This window comes from Chiloscyllium punctatum, chromosome 11 (genome assembly GCF_047496795.1).
Source record: "Chiloscyllium punctatum isolate Juve2018m chromosome 11, sChiPun1.3, whole genome shotgun sequence".
NCBI classification, from domain to species: Eukaryota; Metazoa; Chordata; class Chondrichthyes; order Orectolobiformes; family Hemiscylliidae; genus Chiloscyllium; species Chiloscyllium punctatum.
Window position 1 is genome coordinate 112,555,193 of NC_092749.1, and position 25,992 is coordinate 112,581,184.

A 25,992-nucleotide genomic window follows, 5' to 3' on the forward strand; every position below is an offset into this window, starting at 1 on the left:
ATTTGCAACAGTAAGTAAAATGCTGAATTTGCTTAGCTTTGGGGTTTAATTAGAACTGAAACACAGATGGGAAAGCCTTTGAGCAGTTTGAAGAGCGCCAGACTGAAGTCAGATATTAGTAGCTGTCTGTATTAGAAAAAGGAAAATCTGGATCCATGGCACATAATGGAATTTGAATTCAATAAAATCTGGAATTAAGAGTCTAATGATAACCACGAATGTGGATAATCAGAGACTATCTAAAGACCTCACCTGGTCTGGCCTACTTGTGACTCCAGACCTAGTTGACTCTTAATTGCCCTCTGGGATAGGCAATAAATGCTGGCTAGCGATGCCTTTATCCCAAGAATGAATGAATTTTAAAAATTAGAGCAGCTAAGGAGGTAAGCTACTTCAGTGAAAAGGGTGTAGCTTGTGAAACTTGGTTAAGAATCTGTATTGGTTATTCTATGCTGAGAAAATTTAAGCTCTCAGTGGTATAAGGATTCAAGGTAAATACTTTAGATTAGATTAGATTATTTACAGTGTGGAAACAGGCCCTTCGGCCCAACAAGCCCACACCGACCCGCAACCCACCCATACCCCTACATTTACCCCTTACCTAACACTACAGGCAATTTAGCATGGCCAATTCACCTGACCTGCACATCTTTGGACTGTGGGAGGAAACCCACATAGACATGGGGAGAATGTGCAAACCCCACACAGACAGTTGCTTGAGGCGGGAAATGAACTCGGGTCTCTGGTGCTGTGAGGCAGCAGTGCTAACCACTGTGCCACCGTGCCGCCCACTAAAGTGGAAACAGGAATTGAGAACAAAATAGTGAAGTCAAACCTATAGTTTGAATTGGGTAAGAAAATCTCTTTGGGTTTTGATTAACTATAAAGTGATAGTGTTGGGAAATAGATGGTATTTTGTTTCTCTGCTGTGTTCTGAAATCTTTCCAACTATCATATGCAGATACATTGGCTTGGTTTACTTTATTTTTATATGCTTTGTGTAATAACCTTGTTTAGTTGTTAAAATCAAAACTGCAGCCTGGTTCATATGGCACTGAAAAACCATGTTAACAAATAAAATAAACTGCCTGATCTATCAAGCCAGATTTCATCTGGGATCCAATTGTCAGCAGTAACATCAGCTGGAATCATAAAGCTAACCTATTAAATAAACTATAAATCATTATGGTTTGGGATCAAACACACGACCTTGGATCTGTTGGCAAAGGTCACCTTTATAGGTACAGTAAGAGGCCATTCTGCCCCTTGAACCTGTTCCATCATTCAATAATCTTAAGGCTGATCTGTACCTTAATTCCAATGTCAGGTTTGAAACTCTCAGTTTACCCTGAGGGAGAGTCTCACATTTTGGACAGGTTTAATTTCTCGTCTCATCCCACAAAAGACAATATTTCGTATCTACCCCAGTCACTTTAATCATCTTAAATATCATAATTAGATCACTCTTTAATTACATATACTCAAGTGAATAGAGGTCTTGGCTATGCAACCTATCCTCATGCAACCTTTTTACTTCGGTTCACTCTAGTGAATGCCATAGAGTATTACAGCACAGAAAGATGCCTCCAGTCCATCATCCATGCTGGTCATCATCTAATCCCATTTCCCAGCAACTGGCACACATGCTTAAAATGAATCCTATTTTGAGTGAGGAGAGTGGACAACTTTAATTACATAATGAAATTGCTGGTGAAACTTAGCAGGTCAACTAGCACCTTTGGGAAGAAAGCAGAGTTAATGTTGAGTTTGATGAAGAGTCTCCCCGGACTCGAAACGGTAACTTTGTTTTTTTTTCCCTGCAGATGCTCCCAGACCTGCTGAATTTCACCAGCAATCTGTTTTTTTTTTCAGGTGTCCAGCATCTGCAGTTCATTATTTGATTACTTTATATCCAGTAAAGTAGCCTTCTCTGGATCAAACAGAAACACTAGTTATTGTCATCAACTCTGTGCAGGCACAAGGCTTCTGGATTTCGGAAAGCAATAAAATCAAATGTTCCCTCAAACCTTGGCTTAGTAATAAATTACTGAGTGATAAGTTAAATGATAAGAAAGCAGCAGCACAGACCATTTAATTTGATTTATTACAGCCACTTGTACTTAGGTACAGTGAAAAGTTTTGTTTTGCGTGCAGTCCAGGTTGATCATACCATACAAAGATCGTGGGTTGCTAGAACTGAGTGAGGAATACAATGTTACATCTGTAGAGACGGTGCACAAAAAGCAAGATCAACATTAGATTTGAGAGTCCATTCAGCAGTCTAAATTACAGCAGGAAAGCTGTTCTTGAACCTGTTGGTACGTGTGTTTAAGCTTTTGTACCTTCTGGCTGATAGAAGAGGTTGCAAGAGATTATAAACCGGGGTGGGAGGGGTCTTTGATGATGTTGGCTGCTTTCCCATGGGCAGTGAGAAGTGTAGGTGGAGTCAGTGGATGAAAGGTTGGCTTGCAGGATGCTCTGGGCTATGTTCATAACTCACCATGATTTCTTAACAATCCTGGGCACAGCAGTTGCCATACCAAGCTCTGATGCATCCAGACAGAATGCTTTCTATGGTGGCTCTGTAAAAGTTGGTGAGGGTCCTTATGGACATACCATGAGTGTACAAAACATACCTATTCTTCACAATAAATACTGCTCCCATAGCAGAATTGGACCTGACAATATCCTTTAATAATGAGTTTGTGAATTTTACGGCACTTTCTTCCAGCCACTGCTTGTGGCCTAGTGAAGTGAAAGTTCACCAGTGACACCAAACACAAACCATTGTCCATCTCTTGATGGCTGCAAGTCTCTGAATTAAGGAATGAGGGACATTGGAGGAGTGATCATTCAACATGATCTTAGCTGACCTGGCTGTGTTTTCAGCTCCAGTTTCCTGTCAGCTACCCCAGAATCTCTGACCCATGCCCCTCGTCTCTCAAAAATTTAACAGCCTTGAAAACAATTTAGGATACAAACTCCGTTACATTTTTGGGAAGCAAATTACACACTCTACTGAGCCTCTGAAAGAAAACAAAATCATTTCTGTTGAGAAAAGCAAATTACTTATTCACAACATGTGACCCTCAGGTCGAAATCACCCTTACAAGAGGTAAACATTCTCTGGGCATTCAAGTAAATTATCAAACAAAGAGAGCCAAATGATACAGTAGGCCTGGTAACCAAAACCTTGGTCAATAAACCCACCCCCTCTCTCCCCAGAAAGGACAGTCTTAAGGGAGAGATGGAGACACAGATGTGTTTAAGATAGAAAATCCAGACAGCAATCAATCCATGTTTGTGTCAAATGAAGTACAAAATGCATCAGAGCCCAGAGTTGTAGAGATGTGTACAGAGAGTTAGAAGATGTCAGAGTAATGAGGCAGTGAAGCAAAGGACAGATCTCAACATGAGAATGCTCATTCTTTAAAGTGAGGTACTATTGGATCTGGAGTGATCAATAGGGTAATGGATGAGTGGTATATAATGCTGAATGCAATACTGCAGCTAGAACTTGGATGAGTTCAAACTTACGGAGAACGGAAGATGGGAGACCAGCCAACACTGCACTTAAATAGCCAAATCTAAAGGAACAAATGTATGAAAGAGAACTTCATCAGGAGATAAGCTGAGAAACAAGAAGTGACATGCAATGTTACACAAGTGTAAGTAGCTGGTCTTTGCAATGTTGATGACCTAGGGTCAGAAGCTCAAAATCAAATAGGATAATGAGGTTGTGCAATTAGATTCAGACCAACAATAGCCAAGGGAAGGGAATGGAATTAGTGACTAGAAAAATGCTATTTGGAGCAGAAGCAAAGGTCAATGCTTTGAATTTTACAATGCTTACGTGGACAATCATAATGCCACTTCCACAGAGTAGTGGCTATCACGTCTGCCTCACACTGGAAAGGTCCCCAGTTCGATCCTGGCTGGGAACATCATATCTCATTTTAGGGGTGGCACGGTGGCTCAGTGGTTAGCACTGCTGCCTCAGAACACCAGGGTTTCAGGCTCGATTCCTGCCTCAGGCAACTGTCTGTGTGGAGTTTGCATATTCTCCCCGTGTCTGCGTGGGTTTCCTCCGGGTGCTCTGGTTTCTTTCCACAGTCCAAAGACGTGCAGGTCAGGTGAATTGGCCATGCTAAATTGCCCAGAGTGTTGGGTGCATTAGTCAGAGGGAAATGGGTCTGGGTGGGTTACTCTTTGGTGGGTCAGTGTGGACTTGTTGGGCCGAACGGCCTGTTTCCACATTGTGGGGAATCTAATCTAATCACAGAGGTAGACAATTCTGCCTATCAGGTCCATGCAGCTCTCTGTAGTAGTCAGGCCCATTCCTCACTCTATCCCTGTAAGTCTGCAAGTATATTTCTGACAAGTAGTGCCCAATTCCTTTTTGAAAACATTGCTCACTTCTAGGTCCACCACCCTAGTAAACAGTAAGTTTCACATCATTACCAATGGCTGTGTAAAAATCATTGTTCCTCATAAATATGATGCCTCATTTGGGACTAGATATCTTCCAGTAACCTGGCATCCACCACACAAAGGCAATGGTGCTGAGGTAGAATATGCAAAATAAGATCAGGAGTACAATGGCTCTTTCAGGGCCTCCGGAGGTAACAGCGCAGGGTGACAAAAGATGATCCTGCAGAGATTCTCTGACTCAATTTGGATTAGTACATGTTGAAACAGATGAGCAGATTTTCGCTCTACTAGACAAGAGAGGTGTTTGGAGAAGGACGAAATGGGATTGATCGCTGTACACATCAGTAATTTGTGACACTGAGTAGACCAATTTGGAGCTGTGTCAGAAGTGGTAAACTGAGTGGACCAGTTTATATAGGTAGCGACAAGAAACACAGGCAGATATTTGCGAAAAGGCAACTCATTCAAGGACTCGAGAAATAGAAGGTTGGAGATGGGAGAAAATGGTCTGCAACAACAGGAAGGTCGAAAAGTGGGAGCTGTTTTGAGCAGGAATGCATACTGCACTTTCAAAATGGGATTTGTTGGGGTCAACATTACTTGTACATGAATGATTTACAATAGAAGCTGGTTTAGGGGCTCCAATGGAAACTGGGCAGTGGTAGTTTACAGGGAACAAATGCCAGGGAGCAGGAAGTTGGACCAATGCTCTCGCTAAGCTCTGTGTGCACGTTTGCATGTGAATGCAATGCAATTGAAAAGATTTAAGCACAATTCTCTCTTTTCTGTACTTAGCTCATGTTCAGACTGTGAAAAAGAAAACTTAAATGAACCATCTTTGGCAAAAACAGACTGAATTACTATCTTTTTAAAGGGATATTGCGTGAGACTTGTGGATACGAGTTGAGACCAAGTAGCTGTGCTTGTAATAAACAGGTTCCTGATTTTTGAAGTGACGCATTACGGTTTTTCTGAGATTTCAAAATTAAGTCAATTTAAAACCCTGTGCAACCAAACCTTTTCTTTAGAAAGAAACAGGAATAGTGGAGGATGTGCACTACACCCTTAGCATAACATCACCAGCACGTTACTCTTTCATCATGCACTCAACCAAATATAGAAGAGTAACTGAATTATTCCCTTAGGAATAATAATGGGATTGCATATGAGAAGAATTCAAGGTACATTAGTTCGTCATTTTATAATACCAAATGAGTCCTTCAATTGTTTTTAATTAGATGTCTAGACACTGGTTAAAAAGCACCAGGTATACATAAATACTTACATATGTACAGTTGCCAAAGTATTACAGAATGTACATAGGCCAACAGAAACCTAAAAATAGTTATGGTACAGATCAGATCGATACTACTGAACTCGGATGTCATCTTAGGATCTGGTTTTCTAACATTAACAGTGTAGTGCAAACAACTTAAACAAAATAAAATTAAAATTTTACTACAAAGGTATGATATTTCGTATAAATACATCATCAGAAAGCAGTAATTATCAGCTGAACTGCAAAGCAACAACTAACCAGAATCAAGTATATATGTCCATGTTCTGAGGTAGGTTAGAAAAAAATAGAATTTTTTTTATACAGCAAAATCTTGATTTGACAACGTTATTCCATCGAAACCACATTGTGTAACAAAGACAGAATTAAAATGTCACAAGAGCTTTCTTTGTGTGGTACCCTGACACCAAATTAAACACTCTCCCAAGTCTGCATAACAGAATAGAGTCTTCAGAAAGCTCAGTTGGAAGTTAACTCAAATTGAAAGAGTTTAACTTTCTAGTAATTGACACATTAGCAAAAAACCAGAACAAAGACATAGCATTATTGCATGATCCATCAATGTATAACTTTGGGTTGATAATGGGTTAATGGCAACATTCAAATAGTGTACAAGAAAATGTTTGGGTTCTACTCATTTGCCTGAGAAACATGAATCCCAGGGAGCTTAAAACACAAACATTGCTTAAAAAAAACTTACTGAAATATTTTTGTCTTGCACTTATCAGAACATTTCACAAGAAATACAAGGTAAAGGGGAACAACATTTTATGTACACACAAGATAGTGCTGACTGTCTCGAAAGTAGATTCTTTCCAACCAATCAGCATGCTGTTCTCATACGGTATAAAATGTTGCTCAGTTTTATTTTCTTGTGAATGGTTCTGATGAGTGCAAGCCAACAAACTTTGTTAAAATGTCTTTCTTCAGCAATGTTCAAACGTGCACTACCAAACTAACAGTATAAAAGCAAAAAAAATGTAACAAAGAAATTGAAACCAGTACAAAGCATTAGCAGTTTTTTACAATAAGAACCCCTTGTATTATAGCAAGTCACTTATCTGCAAAAAGACAGAACATTTGCATTAGACTAATTTAATGATGCTTGTTGAAGCTGCTAATTGTTGAAATTAAACCAGGAAAAATTGGCAGAAGATTGCAATGACTGGTTATTATTCTAGGAAAATGTACCTTAGGATTTTGTTTCACGCTTAAGCAAAATACTAAATGGTTCTAGAAAGTTTACAGATAGGACCTTTGGTGATGCAGTCACAAATATCAAGATCATGCCAGCTTCAATCCAAAGCCTTTGTGAAACTACATTAAAGGGGGGAAAATATCCAGGGTTCCTTTTCCTGACCAGTTGAGAGCCCCACTCCTAATGGAACTGCATGTACTAGTCTCAGATTAGTTTGGGAAGAGATGAAATGCTTTTTGCAATCCAATAGTCACAAAGCATACACAGCGAGGATCAAAGTCTTGAATTAAGGCAAAGAGGAGTGAAAAGAAAAAGTGACACTAAAAACGCAAAGACTTTTAAGTCATGATATTAGAAACAGACCACTGGGAGAAATACTGTAATGTACTTTTTAATAACGTAGTTATAATGTAAACACACCTGATTTCTCATAAGCCAACACAAGCCTCCATTTACTTGTCCAGCTACATTGCAGAGAAAAAGATGCACAGCTGATTCTCTGGAAAGAAAATGTATACTCTTTCAGCTGACTACGATCTCCTTCATCACATTCCTCTAGTAACCAGTCATCCCTTGGATCTGCAAAGTCACGTGGATGGTGAACGAGCATCGCTAGCTTGCATTTTCATCTTCCTCCGAGCCAATGCTGCCAATTTCTTCTGTTCAATCTCTTGCAATGAGCATTTTGTTACTGGCTTCTCCAAAACTGCACAAATGGAAAGCATAGCAAGAAATATCCTTTGGGACAATAGCAGTGACGCATAATTTGCATTTCATATAACAGTGATATAAAAGGTCACACAAAAGTTTCAAGTTTAGCTCAACAGAATTTTGAGATGGTGAGCTGATGTAGATCCCAGCCTTGTCTGTTCTAACACTGGAAAACAATACAGAATTTACTAAGAATTACAGCCACCTGTCAAGTACTACCTTCCAGAACTTTAAGGCGTGGGTCCTTGATTTTGTCACTTCTGCAGAGCATTCTAATATCCTCAACCAGTTTACCACCTCAACAAACTCCAACAGTAACTTGCATTCCATGCCTTGTTGAATCCAACTTGCTCATCAGTCTCACCTCATCCTTGTGGTTTGGGTTAGTTAACTATGCCTCCATAGGTTTGCATTTAAGTTAAAACCCTGCCTTCAAACTGCTGGACACGTTCCCTATTCTAACTTCAGAAACCTCCTCAAGTTTTGCTGTCCCATTTGCCACAGTCCCGAGACCTCGGAGATTCTTGCCTTTTTCCATAACTACCTTCAAAATGACCTGCCTCAGTTATTACGTCCCCTTTTTAAAATCAGGCATGCTTTATTGATCTGTATTAAAAATGCCAGCACACGAAAAATCTCTTTTTGGTAGTAACAGTGAATTCCTATTGCTACAATCACAATATCAAGACACCTCATTTGTGCCTTCAGCAACTTAGGGATGAATTACAATACTGGAAAATAATTAATGAGGAACTTTTTAAAACTATTGATTCCAAATTCACTAAGCAGCAGGAGATTATCTTTCCTCATTTAGTCTTCCGTTCAGGAATATTTATTGCCTGGGAGCACATATCCGAAATTCAGGCATGCAGCCCAGTCTGCGTGGTTAGGCTCCCCAGTGACAGTGCAAATTCAGAAAATTATCACCACTGTAATAGTGTTTATCTGAAATACTGTAGTGCCGCTGAAAACAAGACATTAGTTATCACAAATGTAATGTAACAGGGCACGAGTAACACTTCACCAGAATTGCACGCAAAATGTTGAGAACACCTTCTCACCTTTGGTCTGTAGAGAAGAATCAGAAAAATGTCTCTTTAGAGGTGCTGCTGGATATCGCGTCACTGTGGAAAATGTACTTGACTGAACATTTCTTTCCACAGGGCTTTTCACATGATCTCTGTTGCCAAAAGTTTTTGCCCTTTGCATTACATGACTGCTGGTGTTTCCCTGAACACCCATCACAGACGAATCCATAATTTTAGTGAAGTTAAACCTTGGAGTCCTGGGAGTGCCAGCAGTATGCTGTGATTTGGGGGCTGTGTGATTCACGGTTACAGTACATGTAGAAAGTTTCTGGCAATGGCCAAAGTTTGCACTGATTGAAGCCCGAAGCAAATTTGAAATGCCAGCACTATTTACAGAGCCAGGCACAAATTTGGATCTGTTCAAATTCACTGCACACGTGTTGGTAGTGCTTGACAAACAGCAATCCTGGAAACTGCTTAGGGAATTCAAATGATGGCTTTGTGTAGGGAGTGTAGCTGCAGAACACACCAGGCATGTCAAATCTGTGGGCCTTAGCAAATGCCTCACGGAAGGTGCATTACTTTGTTTTGCTGCTAACTGTCCTTTGGAGATTTTGCTTTCTGACATGAGGGAAGACTGATTGTAATTTAAATGCTTTTGCTGTCCATCCAAGCTCTCATTAAACTGATTTTTTTGCATGTTCAAAGGCAAAATAACATTGCTTGTTAAAGTCTGGTTGCTGTTTACTCTGTTTAGTTCGGTAGCCTCACTGATCATAGCTGCCCCAGAGTCCTGGCTTTGAATCTGCTTTTCTACATCATCACACATCCTGTTCAAATCATCATCATCATCACTAGGTCCCCACTGACTGTCCAATTCGATAAACATATTTTGAATTTCATCAGAGAAGTTTTCATCATTCCAGTCGTCAGTTGACACTGCAAGTGGAGCACTCTGCAGCAAGGTACCAAACGTCCTCGGTGAGGCAGCACTACAGGGTCTTCCAGATCCCAAATGATCAAGGGATTTGGGAAGCACTGAACTGCCAGTGGAAACAAGGGTATCCTTTGTACTCATCTGTACACCACCATTGCACAATGTCTGTTGATTAAAAGGTTTTGTGAGAGTAAAGGAACTTGATTCCATTCGAGGTACGTTAAACAGATGAGAATTGCACTGAGGTCTTGGAACGTCAGAATTCCTCTGTTCATTTTTTATGAATGCATTAATCACAGGTTTAAACGCATAGCTTTGTTGAATTTTGTCATGAGGTGCCTGCTCACTCATCTTATCTTTAGATTTGCTCTGTAGTGCAAAGGTAGCCCTTGGCTTTGGTCTCTCAGATCCTCTTGCAAACTGCAAAGCATCAGCCATCATCTCAGAGTCTTTAGATTTGTGAACAGGGCCATGCACCGGCTGCACAAAGGATGAAGATGGCACTGTGGTAGGAGCAGCCTCAAAATTGGTCAAAACATTGCATTTGTTTGTACCATTTTGGTTAGCAGCAGCCAAGGTGTGACCTGATTGGTTCTGGAAATGCTTGCATTCTTTGGGCGTGGCAATAAGCTCTGGGTTCTGTGTAATTTGCATTATAAAAGAGTCCTCTGCCATCCAGTCATCATTCTCCCAGTCATCAAACCCATCATCCTCTGGAATCATTTCAGATGTGCAAAGTGCTCCTGCCTTACCTATGAATCGAGTATTAGTATCTTTTTGCTGATCCAATTCACCACCTGTGGTGATGGCTTCACAAGCAAAATCTGTGTCATGCTTGGAGCTTGCAGTGTGGTCAATGAAAGTACTGTTCCCTGCATCTATTCCCAATGGATTTGATGCTCGAAGGTCGCTAGGTAGCTTACCAGTCAGACAGGAAGTCACCGGATCGACTACTGCTGTATTAGTGCTGTATTTGTCAGGCTCTAGACCATCTTGTGCAGGTGCTGAAACTACTTTGGAAGTAGAGGATTCCTCCGCTTTTGGACTTGGAGTGTCACTACCTGAGAGGCCCTGACTCAGAGGTCGACTAGTATGTTGGGTGGGTCCATCAAACAAGGCATTAACAGCTGCTTCAACTTCTAGATCTAGTGGTTTCTTGTTACTGTTCTGACTGTGTAGCTCAATTACAGGAACGGTGCTGCTTGTACCATTTGTAACTTGCCCAGCTATTGCAGTCACAGGTATCTGTTCAAATGCTGAAAGGTCAGAATTCAGTTGTTCTGTTCCCAGTGTCTGTTCCCAATCTGCAGAATCTGAAGTCCAGTTAACTCCACTGTCTTCCTGACCATAACCAACATCTTGTTCCACCATATTCCGGTCAAATTCTTTTGCTAACTTCATCAGTTCTTCATCTGTGCTCCTTTGAAATCTAAAATGAATTTTAAAATTGTCATATTCGAACAATCTATTTGTAAAATAAAGCGTTATATTTTAAAAAGCAAAATTGAATTTCTTTGCATGAATATTTCGCTTCCTTTTTTAAGAACTTCATTAATGAACAACTTAAAATCAATATAACAAGCTGCAAGTAAACTCCCAAAGAAGCCTAATAAAAGCAAAATACTGGGATGCTGAAAATCTGAAATAAAAACAAAATGCTGCAAAAACTCAGCAGGTCTAGTTATGTCTGTGGAGACAGAAACAGAGTTTACATTTTAAGTCCAATATGATTCTTCTTCAGAATGTATAAGTTAAAATATCAGTAGCTTTCTATCAAAAGTGGCACTTTCAAAAAATCATTAGATTTTCATTGAGGACAGGGTAATTGAAATCAAAACAAAATTCTGATTTCTGAATTAATGGCAATGAAAGACAGCAAATTTTAAACTTTTAAAAAATTCATTCGTGGGACATGGGCTTCGCTGGCTAGGCCAGCATTTATTGCACTGCCCTAATTGATAAGAAATTGATAGTTTTTTAGATATTCAAGATATCAAGGGGTATGAGAAAATGCAGGAATGTGGTGTTGAGATAAAAGATCATCCATGATCATACCTGAATAACAAAGCAGACTTACAAGGCTGAATGGCCTACTCCTGCTTCTATATTTCCATGTTGCATTTTGTAAAGAATTTGTGCATACAAGTGAATTTGATAGGTATAACATCTGTTTACAAGTGGTAATAACAATCAGACAATCAGGCATTGGGAGACTTACATTGTGTGCACATGCACAGCAAGTATCCACATTTATACACAGGCCAAAACTCGGAGTGGCGTGTACACTTCAGTGGGGAAAGAACTCTCCCCTCAGGTCAATGCACATGGATAGATCTGTGCAAAGTACTAAAATCTGCATGTGTAAAACTACAGAATAAAATTTCTAAATATTAAGAAAAGGCAATAAAATTGGCCTAGTTCCAACTTATACCTGATTTTGTTTCTTTCCCATGCTTATCAAAACAGAGCACACCAGCTAAAATAGTTGAGAATTTTAAACAGCAATTTATATTTTAATGGCCTCTTTAATGCAATGAAATATGCCAAATGTTTCATAGGGACAGAACAAAAAAAAGGAAACACAGGGCAGATATCGAAAGCTTGACCAAAGAACATCTTACGGAAGGAAAATCAGAGACGAGGAGAAGTTTAAGGAAGGCAGTTCTAGAATTTAAGGCCAAGGTAAACAAAGACACTGCCACTGTTAGTGCAGCAACTAAAATCAGAGATGTTCAAGAGGCCAGAATTCAAGGATTACTGATACCTTGGAGAATTATATGGCCCAGAGAGAGCAGGGACAGGGAAGTATGGGATCGACAGAGATACAAAAACAAAGATGAGAGCTGCTTTACAAAATTTCATAAAAGATTCTGAGAGGGTTTGGCAGGGTTGATGCTGAGTGGATGTTTCTCCTATTGGGGGAATCTCAAACCTGAGGGCACAGTTGAAAATAAGGTGTCTCCCATTTTAAATGGAGATGAGCAAACACTTCTCTCAATCTTTAGAATTCTCTACCTCAGAGAGTAGTGGATGCTGGGACACTGAATATAGTCAAAGCAGACAGATTTAAATCCGTAAGTGTCTGCAGGCAGGAAAGTGGAGTTAAAGCCACAACCAGATTAGCTACAATCTTATGAATGACTTGGTAGGTTTGACAAGTCAAAAGGCTTCTGCCTGCTCTTACTTCTTATGTTAAAGTTCACAGCAGGTTAAATGTAGGAGAGCTCATTCCATGTGTTTTCAAATAGTCACAGCTGAAGGTAACAAAGGCATCTATGAGATCCTGCCGATCTGAAGCAGACATAAAGTTGGGCAATGTTAGGAGATGGAAATAGAGGGTATAAGCAATGTGATACAATGTAGTGGATATGTGGGTAGTACACCTGGTCAAAATAGAGTGCTTGCAAACTGTCTGGTTCAACCTCCAGCAGTTGCCAGGGAGAGGAATATTAAATTGAGAATGTTGTTTATAACCAAGTTCAATTTGTTAATACTCTGAACAAGTGAATATCAAAGTAGTAACCTGCAAGTAAAGAAGTTTAGAGCTCTGTTTTTAAACTGAAAGTATTTCTCAGACACGTTTAAACTTGAACAAAGGCATTGTATTATTACCATAATGCCCCTAAAAACTCAAGTAAAAAAGGTCAGCATGTCCTGGAAAAGAAATGTAAAGTTCAGTGATTTATCTGACATGAAGTAGTTTTGTCCAACTTTGTGAATAGCCAATCTCAGAATATTATTTAATGATTGAAACTGATTTATAATAGTTATCAAATTTGAGTGTCATGTACACTCAGGTGAGGGAACACCACGTGCACAGCTTTCTTCCACTTAAACTTAACACATTTTTGCTACAGACTCTTCTTCAACAGTTGTCAGGTACACATTTCTTAGCAACTAATTCTGTTTATATCAATAAGATATTAAACAAAATTGAAATATGAACACTTCCTCTTGAATTGATTGAACTATTTTATAATCTTGAGCCATCATGACATTGGCAAGTAGTATTATCATCTTAATCACAACATAAAATTTTTCAATAAATTATGAATACATCAACTTTAGCCCAGCATCATCATAAAATTTAAGTTTCCCTTAATAAAGTGACTTGGGTATAAACCTTTTCCTTAATCAATGCTTATGCAAATATTTTACAATAAGAGCATGGTAACAGTTGCATTACAAGCGAATACTTGTACAACCTCGCTATAACTCTACGACTCTGTAAAACAGTCTGCTTGTGGCACATACCTTGAATTATTTGTTTTGATCCTTTCTCGAAAAGAAATGGTGGGGCTACACTGGATTGCATCCTCACCAAGCCATAGGTTCAGAGGCACTTCAGAGGATCGCTATTTAACCAAAAGAAAGGCTATCAATCATCAAATAATTTTAGACACTTCTACCTGATTTAAACGTATTTCAAAGAACAAAATACTAAAAATAGGTAACAAGAATTTTATTTAAATCAGGGTCTCTGTTTGCTAAAGAAAAGTTGTAATTTTATGTGGTGTGGCAACAGTAACTGAGACAGGTAATCCAACTTTGTTCCTCATGTGTTCATCTTCTGACGACACTCTAGCATCGTGAATCAATATGGACAGGATTTTAAGGCTTATCCCTAACACTTTAATGAAAGCAGGGAAATGATAATCAACTGAAATCAAAGACAGCTGAAAATAGCCCGGGGTAGTAACAGTTCAGGAAGGAGGAAGTCCATCCGCTCATGAGCAACACAGCAAATTGCATTTCTCGATCCATTTAGTCCACTACATCTCCACAACGAACCCCAAATTGTAATGATGAAGTGGTTAATTGGAATACATGAGTGAGACTTGAACTAAATAGACCAGCAAGCGACCATACACAAGATAGGAGAGAGAAAACTAGAGTTGAGATTTCAGGTCAATGATCTTTCAATGATTTTGTAAAGTAACTCTGAATTATGGATACCAACTGAGAGACAATATAATTAGTCAGTTCCCCTAGGTTTGGGATGTGCTCAATAACAAACTGTTCAGACCCAACATTGTCAGTGGGTTCCTTCAAGCCCAAAGGTAGATTAGGATACATCCTTTCTGGTCACTTTAAATAAACAACATAAAGTTTATTATCTCACAATTATTTACAAGTTACATGAATATGACCATATTGCTAGAGACAGTTAAAAGCATTGTTAGCTCGAAATCCGTTTCCTACAATCTCCTTCTTTACTCTGATCAAGTCCTGCAACATCATCACAGAGGGTGATGCTTACACCAATCAATTCCTAAGCCGATCAGAACTCTATGCAACAGAAGGTTTACAAAGTGGTCGGTTACCTGTGGGGCAATACGCTTTACAATGTCAGATATTTCCACTACATGTTGCCCAGTCACAGACTTCTTTTCCATGCCTGCATAAGCAAAGGTGAGAAGCTAATTTGATTATCAATAAGAGCAACAAAACAAAATATTTTTGAAGAAAAACACAATAATTCAAACAAGCTGGGCTCTAGTGTTTTATAACGTATCAGCAAAAATAAAGTGATTCGACACAATTTTAAACATGATGGCCTAAGGATTACACTGTGGGGTGCCGATAGACTAATGTTCAGCACATTGAACTGAAACTGCTCTCAAGCATTTTAGCAAAGTCATTCATCGGTTTTGCAGTGAGCTTTATAAAACCCTTACTTAGCCTTCCAACTTGAAACAGCACCCCATACAATCATCAGTCTTTCTGCCAGAAAATAAAATTCTTATTTTAACAGCTTCAAATTATATAGTGCTGCCTTTAAAATGTGGCAGTAAGTGACAAAACTTACAAATATTAATGAGATAGCAATGTACATAAAATTGTTGCTGGCAACTATGTGGCTAGTAAGATATTATAGGCAATACATGGGCACTATTGTGCAGTGACCAATTCAAGTTCTAAACATGCTGAAGAGTTAGGCAGGTGAGACAAGGCAATGAGAAAAATATCAAAATAGAGTCAAGACTAAGACTGAATAAAACTCAGACACTTGATAATGTTCAGATACTTGATAATGTGTCACATTACCCAATTTAAATGTGGTTGGAGAGTGTTGGTCCCAATAAATATCCTGTTGTAACTCATTGTCATTGACAGGGGAATTGTGATTTGCAATGAGCTGTTGCTTTTTCAATATCCTCTTAGGAGTTTTATTCGACGATATTTCTGTAAAATAAAAATAGATTTAAAAATAGTACAAAAACTGGGAGTGCAGTTAAAAATAATTATACTTAGGAGAGGCTATCTGCCCAGTTTAGAACAGCATTTATTTAGGATGGAAATATGAATATCTTTACAAAGAAACATGGGAAAGGACATGAACCACAGAATAACAAAGTAATGTCTGAAATAAATAAGTGTCCATTTACGAATAATTTTGTAACTTTTTATATAGTGGATTTAGTGTGTATTGTTAATTCCCAAGAGATGAAATACTTCAGGGGAGAAATGTTCCACTTAGGCACAATAATCCAGTTCCAATTTATTACCACTATCATTACAATGTAACTACTGTCTACTCACAAGATGACCTGCTACCTTCCGAAGACTTGCTAATAAGAAACGTTCAAATAAACCTCACACTAAGGGAAATTATTTTTTCAGTCATTAAATATTAAAAACTCTCTTCGTGGGCTTTCCCTGAGGGATGACAGGATCCAAAGGGTCCCAAAGAATCCGTCTCCCTCGTGAAAAGTGCATTAATCTCAGCTGTATAGTACAGGTGCTAAAGCACTGAATGAGGAAACAAGTAGTTTGCAATCTGAGTCCTAATTACTAGTCCATAGACTCCTGCTTGATGTGCTCACAGGAATGTCAGCAGAGGCCAGGAGCCTCAGTTGTGCTGACCAACCTCACCCTTCTCAAACAGCCTGCCAATAATCACCGACTATGTGTGAAAATGGGCACAGGGTTATGGTAAAGGATGGCATCTGAGCACAGTGAGCAGCCAATGCCTTCAAAGATAGTAAACAGGAAAACTACTGGAGAAAATGCATATTAATATTTTTTCTGAGTGCTCTCAGAATTGCAAGTTAAATTACCCATGTGCAATCTCAGATCGTCATTATGATTAATTAGATTCCCTACAGTGTGGAAACAGGCCCTTCAGCCCAACAAGTCCACACTGACCCTCCGAAGAGCAACCCACTCAGACCCATTCCCCTACAATTACCCTGACTAATGCACCTAACACTATGGGCAAATAAGTTTGGCCAATTCACCTGACCTATATTTGAATTATCTGAATTTAATAATTTTGAGCATGAATTGTTATTGCTGAAAAAAAGCTATAGAGGATTTTCTTTTAGGGCAAAACCTAATATTTATACTGTATTAGTGCTGATTGTTTGCCAAGTGGACTCTGCTCAGCAGAGGGGTTGTGGAAAATGTTACAAGCAAATAATGACTAACAGTCTGTGCTGTGACAGAAACAGAGAGGTGGTGGTGCTGGATGTTTTGAAAAGTAGCTGAAAATGTGTTGCTGGAAAAGCGCAGCAGGTCAGGCAGCATCCAAGGAGCAGGAGAATTGACGTTTCGGGCATGAGCCATTCTTCAGGAATTCCTGAAGGGCTCATGCCCGAAACGTCGATTCTCCTGCTCCTTGGATGCTGCCTGACCTGCTGCGCTTTTCCAGCAACACATTTTCAGCTCTGATCTCCAGCATCTGCACTCCTCACTTTCTCCTGTCTTGAAAAGTACAAAGGTAGATAAATCCCCAGGACCTGATCATTGGTTAGGCCACTGTTGGAATATTGCGTGCAATTCTGGTCTCCTTCCTATTGGAAAGATGTTGTGAAACTTGAAAGGGTTCAGAAAAGATTTACAAGTATGTTGCCAGGTTTGGAGGATTTGAGCTAAAGGGAGAAGTTGAATAGGCTGGGGGTCTTTACCCTGGAGCATCAGAGGCTGAAGGTTGAGCTTATAGAGGTTTATAAAATCATGAGGGGCAATGGATAGGGTAAATAGACAAAGTCTTTTCCCTGGGGTGGGGGAGTCCAGAGCTGGAGGGCATTGGTTTAGGGTGAGAGGGGAAGATGATATAAAGGGCAACTTTTTCACGCAGAGTATGGTGTGTGTATGGAATGAGCTGCCAGAGGAAGTGGGGGAGGCTGGTACATTGCAACATTTAAAAGACATCTGGATGGGTATATGAATAGGAAGGGTTTGCAGGGATATGGGCCAGGCGCTGGCAAGTGGGACTAGATTAGTTGGTCGGCATGGATGAGTTGGACCGAAGGGTCTGTTTCCGTGCTGTACATCTCTATGACAGTTTATTGCCAAAGTTTGCTTAAATTTTGAATCAGGCAGATGGATTCAGATTGTTCAAGGCTTTGCCCTGAAAAATGAACCAGCAAATGGATGTCAGCTGCTTTGTTGAGCTGAAACAGGCACTGTGCATTGACATTATATTCTTCCTGTCTGCGAGTATAGGCATCTGGTATACACAAGTGTGCCACACACTCGAGCCCAAATGACAATCCTAAATATCATCTTCACTTAAATTACCAAAGTGAGAAAATTACTTCCAATTGTCAGGAATGGATTATAGTGTTTGGTTCACAATCAGCAGTTCCAGATTCAATTGCATCACAGAAAGGAATCACTCCTCAAAGTAGCATTAAACTTCAACACGGGAATAAAATGCAAAAGTGATACATGCACCATTCAATTGTGTTGCCTTTGGAAACCAGATTGAATGACACAACCTCCAAATCCTGGAAGTGAAACTTAATCCCATCTGAACAACATATGGGTCTTTATTATTTCATTCTAAGATTTTGATAAACTGTGCACAAAATTAAAACCAATTGCTAACCTCCACCACTATTCTGCACAAAGACTAAAAACAAAAAACAGAGTTGCAGAGTTTTTCAGCACAGAAAAGGACCCTTCAGTCCAACTTGTCCACGCCAAGTAGATACTCTAAACTGATCTAGTCCCATTTAATAATTCCCATATCCCTCCAAACCTTTCTTATCCATGTATCCATCCAGATGCCTTTACATAGTTTTAGATTAGATTCCCTACAGTATGGAAACAGGCCATTCGGCCCAACATGTCCATACCAACTCTTTGAAGTGAAACCCACCCAGATCCATTTCCCTCTGACTAATGCACCTAACACTATGGGCAGTTTAGCATGGCCAATTCACCTAACTTACACATCTTTGGATTGTGGGAGGAAACCGGAGCACCCGGAGGAAACCCACGCAGACACGAGGAGAATGTGCAAACTCCATACAGTCACCTGAGGCTGGAATGGAACCCGGGTCGCTGGCGCTGTGAGGCAGCAGTGCTAACCACTGAGCCACCATGCAGCCACGATGGCTGATAATGGGTCATAGTGGACAGGATTTCACACAATGCTGCAAAGATCGAGCTGCAAATTTAAAGCTTGTGTAATTTAGGAAAGCTCATAGAGCACAGAGATAGAACTTCAGCCTTAGACATGACATTTTGGATCAGCGGTAAGAGGTTTATCTCAGAGTTAGAACCGTGCAAGATGAAACGAGAGTGTGGGGCTGGAAAAGCACAGCTGGTCAGGCAGCATCCAAGGAGCAGGAGAATCAACACTTCAGGCATAAGCCTTTCTTCAGGAATTCTTTCAGGAATTCCATAAGCCCTTCATCAGGCTTATGCCCAAAACGTTGACTCTCCTGCTCCTCGGATGCTGGCGGGCCCGCTGTGCCTCTCCAGCACCACACTCGCGACTCTGATCTCCAGTGTCTGCAGCCCTCACTCTCTCCTCTTCCAATGCAAATTGAAGGCCCCACTTCAGAATTTGATTTTCTCATCTTATGTGACACTTTGTTCTCGGCCACAATGGAACACTTCAAGTGTCCCTGAAGAAACATTCACCTGAGATTGTTTGTTCAAAAGATTATAAGTAACTCCACGAGAATATACAAAGAAATGTTGAATTGTACCCGGCTTCACTATCACCTCTGGCCTTGCACCACACACCGAACACTCTCTGTATGAAGACGGTGCCATTCAGGATCCTCTTAAATCTTTTCCCTCTCATGTTAAACCTATGCCTTCTTGTTTTTGACTCCTGGACCCTGGGAAAAGGCTTTGACTATTCACCCTAGCTGCGCCCCTCGCGATTTTGATAGCTCAAATGTCTTCAACAAGGGAATATATTTTTTCATTAGAACATTTTCAGGGTAAGAGTCTTTAAAATGTAATGGCATTTGATACATAGGATTCATTTGAAAGTTTGTTTGAATTGAGAATTTTCTTTCAACAGTTCTGAATTGAAAGTGTAAGAACACTACACAATTAAGATACCATAATAAGCTTGAGATGTTCCTCCTGCAGGCTGTGTGCAAGCGAACTCATTACAAGTTATAGTTCTTCAGCCGCACTCCTGTCTAAAATCACAGGTGACAAGAGGAGAGAACTTTGTTTCTGGTAGATATCTGCTGCTCAGAAGTGACTCTCAAGCTGATCATAACCACTGAAGCTATATGATGGGCAGAGAGATAGGGCTTCAGACCACTCTAAAACACAGCTGTAGTATCTGGAAACAGAACCTTAATACCCTTTCCCAGTTTTTGGATAGAGACGATCAATACAAGAGTATTTCTTACACCATCATTACTGTTTCTAACAGCTTGGGAAAACAATTAATTTGTATTTACTGATGGCCTTATGTTCAGAAAACTCAAAGCTCAGTACATGAAGCATTAATACAGCAGTCAATGTATATGCTGAAAACTCCACAAATATTTCAGTGTCTAGTTAATCCAATCTTACTGGCAATGCTTTAATGAGGACACAGCACTATCCACCTCAGATGGATGACTCTTTGTTTAAAGTTGTAGTCAAAGTAACATACTATCAACAATACAGTACTCTTTTACTTTCTGTCCTAGATAATATCCTTACATAATCATGCACCATGGAAGCAGACCTTTTGATCCGACGAGTCCATGCTGAATATAATCCCAATCTGAACTAGTCCCACCTGCCTGTTCCTGGCCCATCTCCCTTCAAATCTTTCCTATTCATGTACTTATCCAAAAGTCTTTTAAACATTGTAACTGTCCCCACATTCACCATTTCCTCAGAAAGTTCATTCCACATACAAACCACCTTGTGTAAAAGATTTGCCCCTAATGTATTTTTTAAATCTCTCTCCATCCTTGGGAAAAGACATCGACTATTAACCTTATCTACACCCCACATGATTTTATATTGTGGGGGCTTGAATTCAGACATTCCTGACTCCCAAGACAATGGGAGATCAACTAACTGAAGATGGAAAATTGGACATTAATGGCAAATGGTTACATTTTAAAGAGTGAAAAGTACGTTTATAAGTATTTCAATCAAATTGCTCAGATATGTTATCTGGAGCAGTCGGGACTTGAACGCAGATCTTCTGGCCCAGAGATAAGAACACTACTACCGCACTAAAAGTATGCTTGTATACTATTCACTTCTATATGTTCCCTTCCCTCTCCTGATGAGAGTAATGACAGGATTAACTGCAGATGAATCGGAGGTCTCCCACAGCATGTATTTGCACAATGAAAGTCTAGATAAAACCTTGATGAATATGCCTAAACTAGTAATCACAGTAGATAAAACCTTCTTTTATCTACTGTGATTGCCTGCTTACGTATATAGGTCACTTAGAGCCTCTCCCTCTTGTCAGCTGTTAACATGATTGAGCTACTATCATGACAAAGGAGATTGCAAACTGTTAAGCTTCCTTTATCAAGTGATTGCTTTACAACTGAAACCATATGCATAATCTTTATCACATCATCAAAACAAGGACATAGAACGTTTGCATCATCACTTGTTTCCATGCCATCACTATCACATGAACCCCATCGCTGAAACCATCACACATGCCTTCATCAGCCAAGGTTTAACTTCTCTTGCTTTGCTCACCAGCCTTCCCACGTCAATCATAAATTGGATTTGGAGATGCCGGTGTTGGACTGGGGTGTACAAAGTTACAAGAGGGTAAGCACCTTGCCAAGACCTTCCCCACACCTCCACTTCTCGCCTTTAAACAGCCATCAAACCTCAAACAGATCATTGTTCGTAGCAAACTGCCCGGCCTTTAGGACAATACCATATAACCTTGTCAAGGTAGATGCTGCAAGACATGTCAGAGTGTGGACATCGATACCACATTACACGTGGGGACACCTCCCAACATGTATGTGGCAGGTACTCATATGATTCAGCCAATGTTGTCTATCTCATACACTGCAGGCAAGGTACCTGAGGTACGGTACATTGGTGAAACTGAGCAGAGGCTATGGCAATGGATGAATGGGCACCATACAGCAATTAACAGACAGGAGTGTTTCCTCCCAGTTGGAGAACACTTCAACTGTCTGGGACATTCGACGTCAGACCTTCGGGTGACCATCCTCCAAGGTGGACTCCAGGACAGGCAGCAGCGAAAAGTGGCTGAGCAGAGGCTGATAACTAAGTTCATTACCCATAGGGAGGGTCTTAACCAGGACCTTAGGTTCATGTCACACTTCAAGAGACCCCATTGCACTATACACACACACCCTTTCACAGACTTATAACCCTTTACACTCACACATACACACTCCCTCACAGACACTCACAACTCAAATGGGAAGGGACAGGCTATTCAGCTCTCAAGAATGATCAGTCAATGATCAACAAGATCATGTCTTAGTTTCCTCTAGTCTCATTAATACTTCTGGCTAGCAGAAATCTAGTAATGTCAAAATTTAGGAGTTATTAGTTCAAGCAGCATCTACTTTTTTTTGTGAGAGAGTTTTTTACACCTTTCTACCACCCTTAGCAGGAAGTAGTGTTTCCTGATTTCAATCTAGACTTAGATGTCTCCCTTATTCTTTGCATTTTCCCTGACTTACTTTTGTCCTACAATGATAGTTTGCCCCATGGCTACCCTTCTCCCTGCCATGCCCTGTTTTGACCTTTGGTATTGTGTAAACAGCATTTATATATACTACTCTTACATGCTAAAACATCCCAAGCTGCTTCATAGGTAGGCTATCAGATAAAATCTGGTATCATCATAAGATTTGGAGGTGCCGGTGTTGGACTGGAGTGGACAAAGCTAAAAATCACACAACACCAGGTTATAGTTCAACAGGTTTATTTGGAAATACAAGCTTTTGGAACGCTGTTCCTTCATTAGGTAGCTAGTGGAGCAGGATCATAGGACACAGAATTTATACCAAAAGATCATAGTGTCATACAATCGATGCGATATATTGAACAAACCTCCGAAAGCTTGTACTTCCAAATAAACCTGCTGGAATATAACCTGGTATTGTGTAATTTTTAACAGTCATAACAGGCTGTGACCAAGACAAACAGGTGGGTCTTAAAAGATGTATTACAACAGTAGAGATAGCTAAACAGATTTGTCTAGGGGAGGGGGTTACTTGGCATAGGATCCAGGCATGACAGCTAATGGTGGAGCAATTAAAATTAAGGAAGCTGAACAGGCCAGCACCGGAAAAATACACTGGAGAACAGAAATATCTCAGGGAGCTGTGGGTCAAGAGAAGTTAAGAAGAGCGAAGAGCAGAATCATGGACAGATTGGAAAAGAGCAATGCATTATTGAACTAGGAGAACAAAGCAGTCCAGAGAGCACAGGGGCAATGGGTGAATGGGCCTTGGTGTAAAAACTGTCTGCACAGCAGAGTTTTCAATTAGTCCAATCTGCAGAGGAAAGAAAACATTATTTTATAAAATGAAATGTCCAAACAGATACACGTGCAAATTTTGCACATACAATAATTGCTGTCCTGAGTTTTTCTACTTTATATTCTTGCTGTCAATGCAGTATTTTTTACTCTAAGCTTTTGGCTTTCTGGTTTTTGACTGAGGTTTTTCATTCTGCCAGTTTTCTCTCTATTTATACCTTTCTTTTTTCTCTCCAACCTTGTTATCCCTCCCTTTTCTCCTAGTCTTTTTGCTCCCAGTTTTGATGCTGGTCTTATTTCTGTTTTTGGCTGCTAATGTGGATTTTTTTCCCTCCTTTTGCTCTAAAGATCTTTATTCCCAGTTTTAACACCCCAGAACTTTTGCTGATTACAATGTTTCTTACATTTTGGCTTTTTGGTCCTAATTTTGTTAATCTCAGTTCCTAATGGGCAGCACTTTTTCCACCAAGTTTCATTGTTACTTTCACTCGTGTCCTACCGTACCAGTTTCTTGTCCCTAGTTTTTATTGGCCCAGCTTTGAATGCTGATTTGTTTTGCTGCAAATATAGTTTGACTTAATTCCAATTATTATTGATGGACATTATGAACTTGTAACATTAGTTGCTCTCATCCCTCCTCCGCTTATTCTGTTGCTGAGGTTTATTTTGAGCCAGTCTTTTGTCCCCACCATTTACTTAGACCCAGTCACATGCTCCCAATTTTTGTAAGCCTTTTGCTCCAAACCTTTTTTCATAAAAAAGTCTTTCGCTCCAAATATTTTTTGTATGCCCCAGACTTTTGCCTTCCAACTTTTTTTTTCCCCCCAGACCTATTCTTGTGCTCCCAACGTTTTTAAGTTCCAGTTTTGGTTTTCAGTTTTTATTATTGCTAATACAGTTCTTTCATTCCTAGCTTTATTTTGTGGCTGTAGCAGAGAGGTTTTTTTTTGGGGGGGGGGGGGGGGGGGCGGCATTGGTGGATGTCCCTGTGTTTCTCTACAAAGAGAGAGAGAGAGAGAGAGTGTATGTGAGAGAGAGTGAGTGAGTGAGAGAATGAGAGAGAGAGTGAGAGAGAGAGAGTATGAGAGAGAGTGTGAGAGAGAGAGAGTATGAGAGAGAGTGTGAGAGAGAGAGAGAGAGAATGTGAGAGAGAGAGCGTGTGAGAGAGAGAGAGAATGTGAGAGAGAGTGAGTAAGAGAGAGAGAGTGTGAGAGAGAGTGTGAGAGAGAGAGAGAGTGTGAGAGAGAGAGGGAGAGAATGAGAGTGAGTAAGAGAGAGAGAGAGTGAGTGAGAGAGAGAGAGAGAGAGAGAGAGAATGTGAGAGAGAGAGAGAGAGTATGTGAGAGAGAGAGAGAGAGTATGTGAGAGAGAGAGAATGTGAGAGAGAGTATGTGAGAGAGAGAGAGAGAGAGAAAGAGTGAGAGAGAGAGAGAGAGTGTGAGAGAATGAGAGTGAGAGAGAAAGAGTGAGAAAGAGACAGTGAGTGAGTGTGAGTGGTGGGACAGGGCGGAGGAGGAGGAAGGGTGAATACTGGGCCTGGGAGGAGGCCGGGGGGTGTGGGCCGGTGTTCACCTTCAGGGGCCCAGGGCCTAGCTGCGGACCTGGAGCCTCGGCTCAGCCTGCCAGCCCGGGCCGGGGGAGTCAACCCGGGGCCAGCTCCTCGCTCGCCGGCGAGCCCCGGGCTCGGGTGGAGCCGCGTCCGCCTCGGCCTGGCGTTGTTGCCGCTGCCGCCGCGGCTCGCCTCCTTCTTCATCCTTCACTCGGTGCCCGGCGCCGCTCTCCGGGCCCGCGCCGCCATCTTGCCGCCGCCTGCGATGAAAATAAAAACCCGCCGACACCGCCCCCTCCCCTTTAAGGGGCCACTCCCCTCCACCCATTGGCTGGGGACAACGTCGACCGCCGTCTTCTATTGGCTGCTCGGGTTAGTCCCCGCCCCCCAGTAACTGTCCATCAAAGTTGGAAAGGACAAAATCTGGAATTGTTGGAGAAACTCAGCAGGTCTGCCAGCATCTAGAGTTATAGATTCCCTACAGTGTGGAAACAGGCCATTTGGCCCAACAAGTCCATACTGACCCTCCGAAGAGTAACCCACCTAGACCCATCCCCCCTCCCCTATATTTACCTCTGACCAATGCACCTGACCTACACATCCCTGGACACTATGGGCCAACTTCGCACGGCCAATTCACCTAACCTGCACATCTTTGGAATCTGGGAGAAAACCCACGCAGACATAGGGAGGATGCGCAAACTCCACAAATTCCTGAGGCTGGAATTGAGCTCCGGTCCCTGGTGCTGTGAAGCAGCAATGCTAACCACTGAGCCACCATACCACCCTAAACATAGAGATGTACAGTGTGGAAACAGACCCTTCAGAGCAACTCATCCATGCTGACCAGATATGCTAAGTAGTCTATTTCCATTTACCAGCATTTGGCCCCTCTCCCTCTAAACCCTTCCTATTCATATACCCATGTAGATGCCTTTTAAATGTTATAATTGTACCAGCCTCCACCACTTCCTCTGGAAGCTCATTCCATACATGCACCACATTCAGCATGAAAAGGTTGCCCCTCAGGTCCTTTTTAACTCTTGTCCCTCTCACCCTAAACCTGTGCCCTCTAACTCTGGACTCCCCCACCCCAGGGAAAAGACCTTGTCCATTTACCCTATCCATGCCTCTCATGA

General features: G+C 40.9%; 1 protein-coding gene across 1 annotated transcript; it reads right to left on the reverse strand.

Annotated features, from left to right (window-relative positions):
* Positions 1-5,643: 5,643 nt before the first annotated feature.
* etaa1a (ETAA1 activator of ATR kinase a) lies at positions 5,644-25,108 on the reverse strand. The gene is made up of 6 exons (XM_072581545.1): positions 24,877-25,108; positions 15,651-15,788; positions 14,927-15,000; positions 13,857-13,957; positions 8,699-11,031; positions 5,644-7,632 (listed from the first exon to the last, which is right to left on the reverse strand). Exons 1-6 carry the CDS (start codon positions 25,055-25,057, stop codon positions 7,514-7,516), a joined length of 2,946 nt encoding a protein of 981 aa, XP_072437646.1. The 5' UTR covers positions 25,058-25,108; the 3' UTR covers positions 5,644-7,513.
* Positions 25,109-25,992: the final 884 nt, after the last annotated feature.

What these genes read in the sequence shown, in the direction of transcription:
- etaa1a (XM_072581545.1), bottom strand. Translation starts at nt 25,057, where the DNA reads ATGAAGAAGGAGGCGAGCCGCGGCGGCAGCGGCAACAACGCCAGGCCG. An exon ending in TCCAACCACATTTAAATTGG is followed by an intron (nt 15,001 to 15,650) that starts GTAATGTGACAC and finishes TTGCTTATGCAG; the next exon opens with GCATGGAAAAGAAGTCTGTG. An exon ending in TAAAGCGTATTGCCCCACAG is followed by an intron (nt 13,958 to 14,926) that starts GTAACCGACCAC and finishes TTGGTTAAATAG; the next exon opens with CGATCCTCTGAAGTGCCTCT.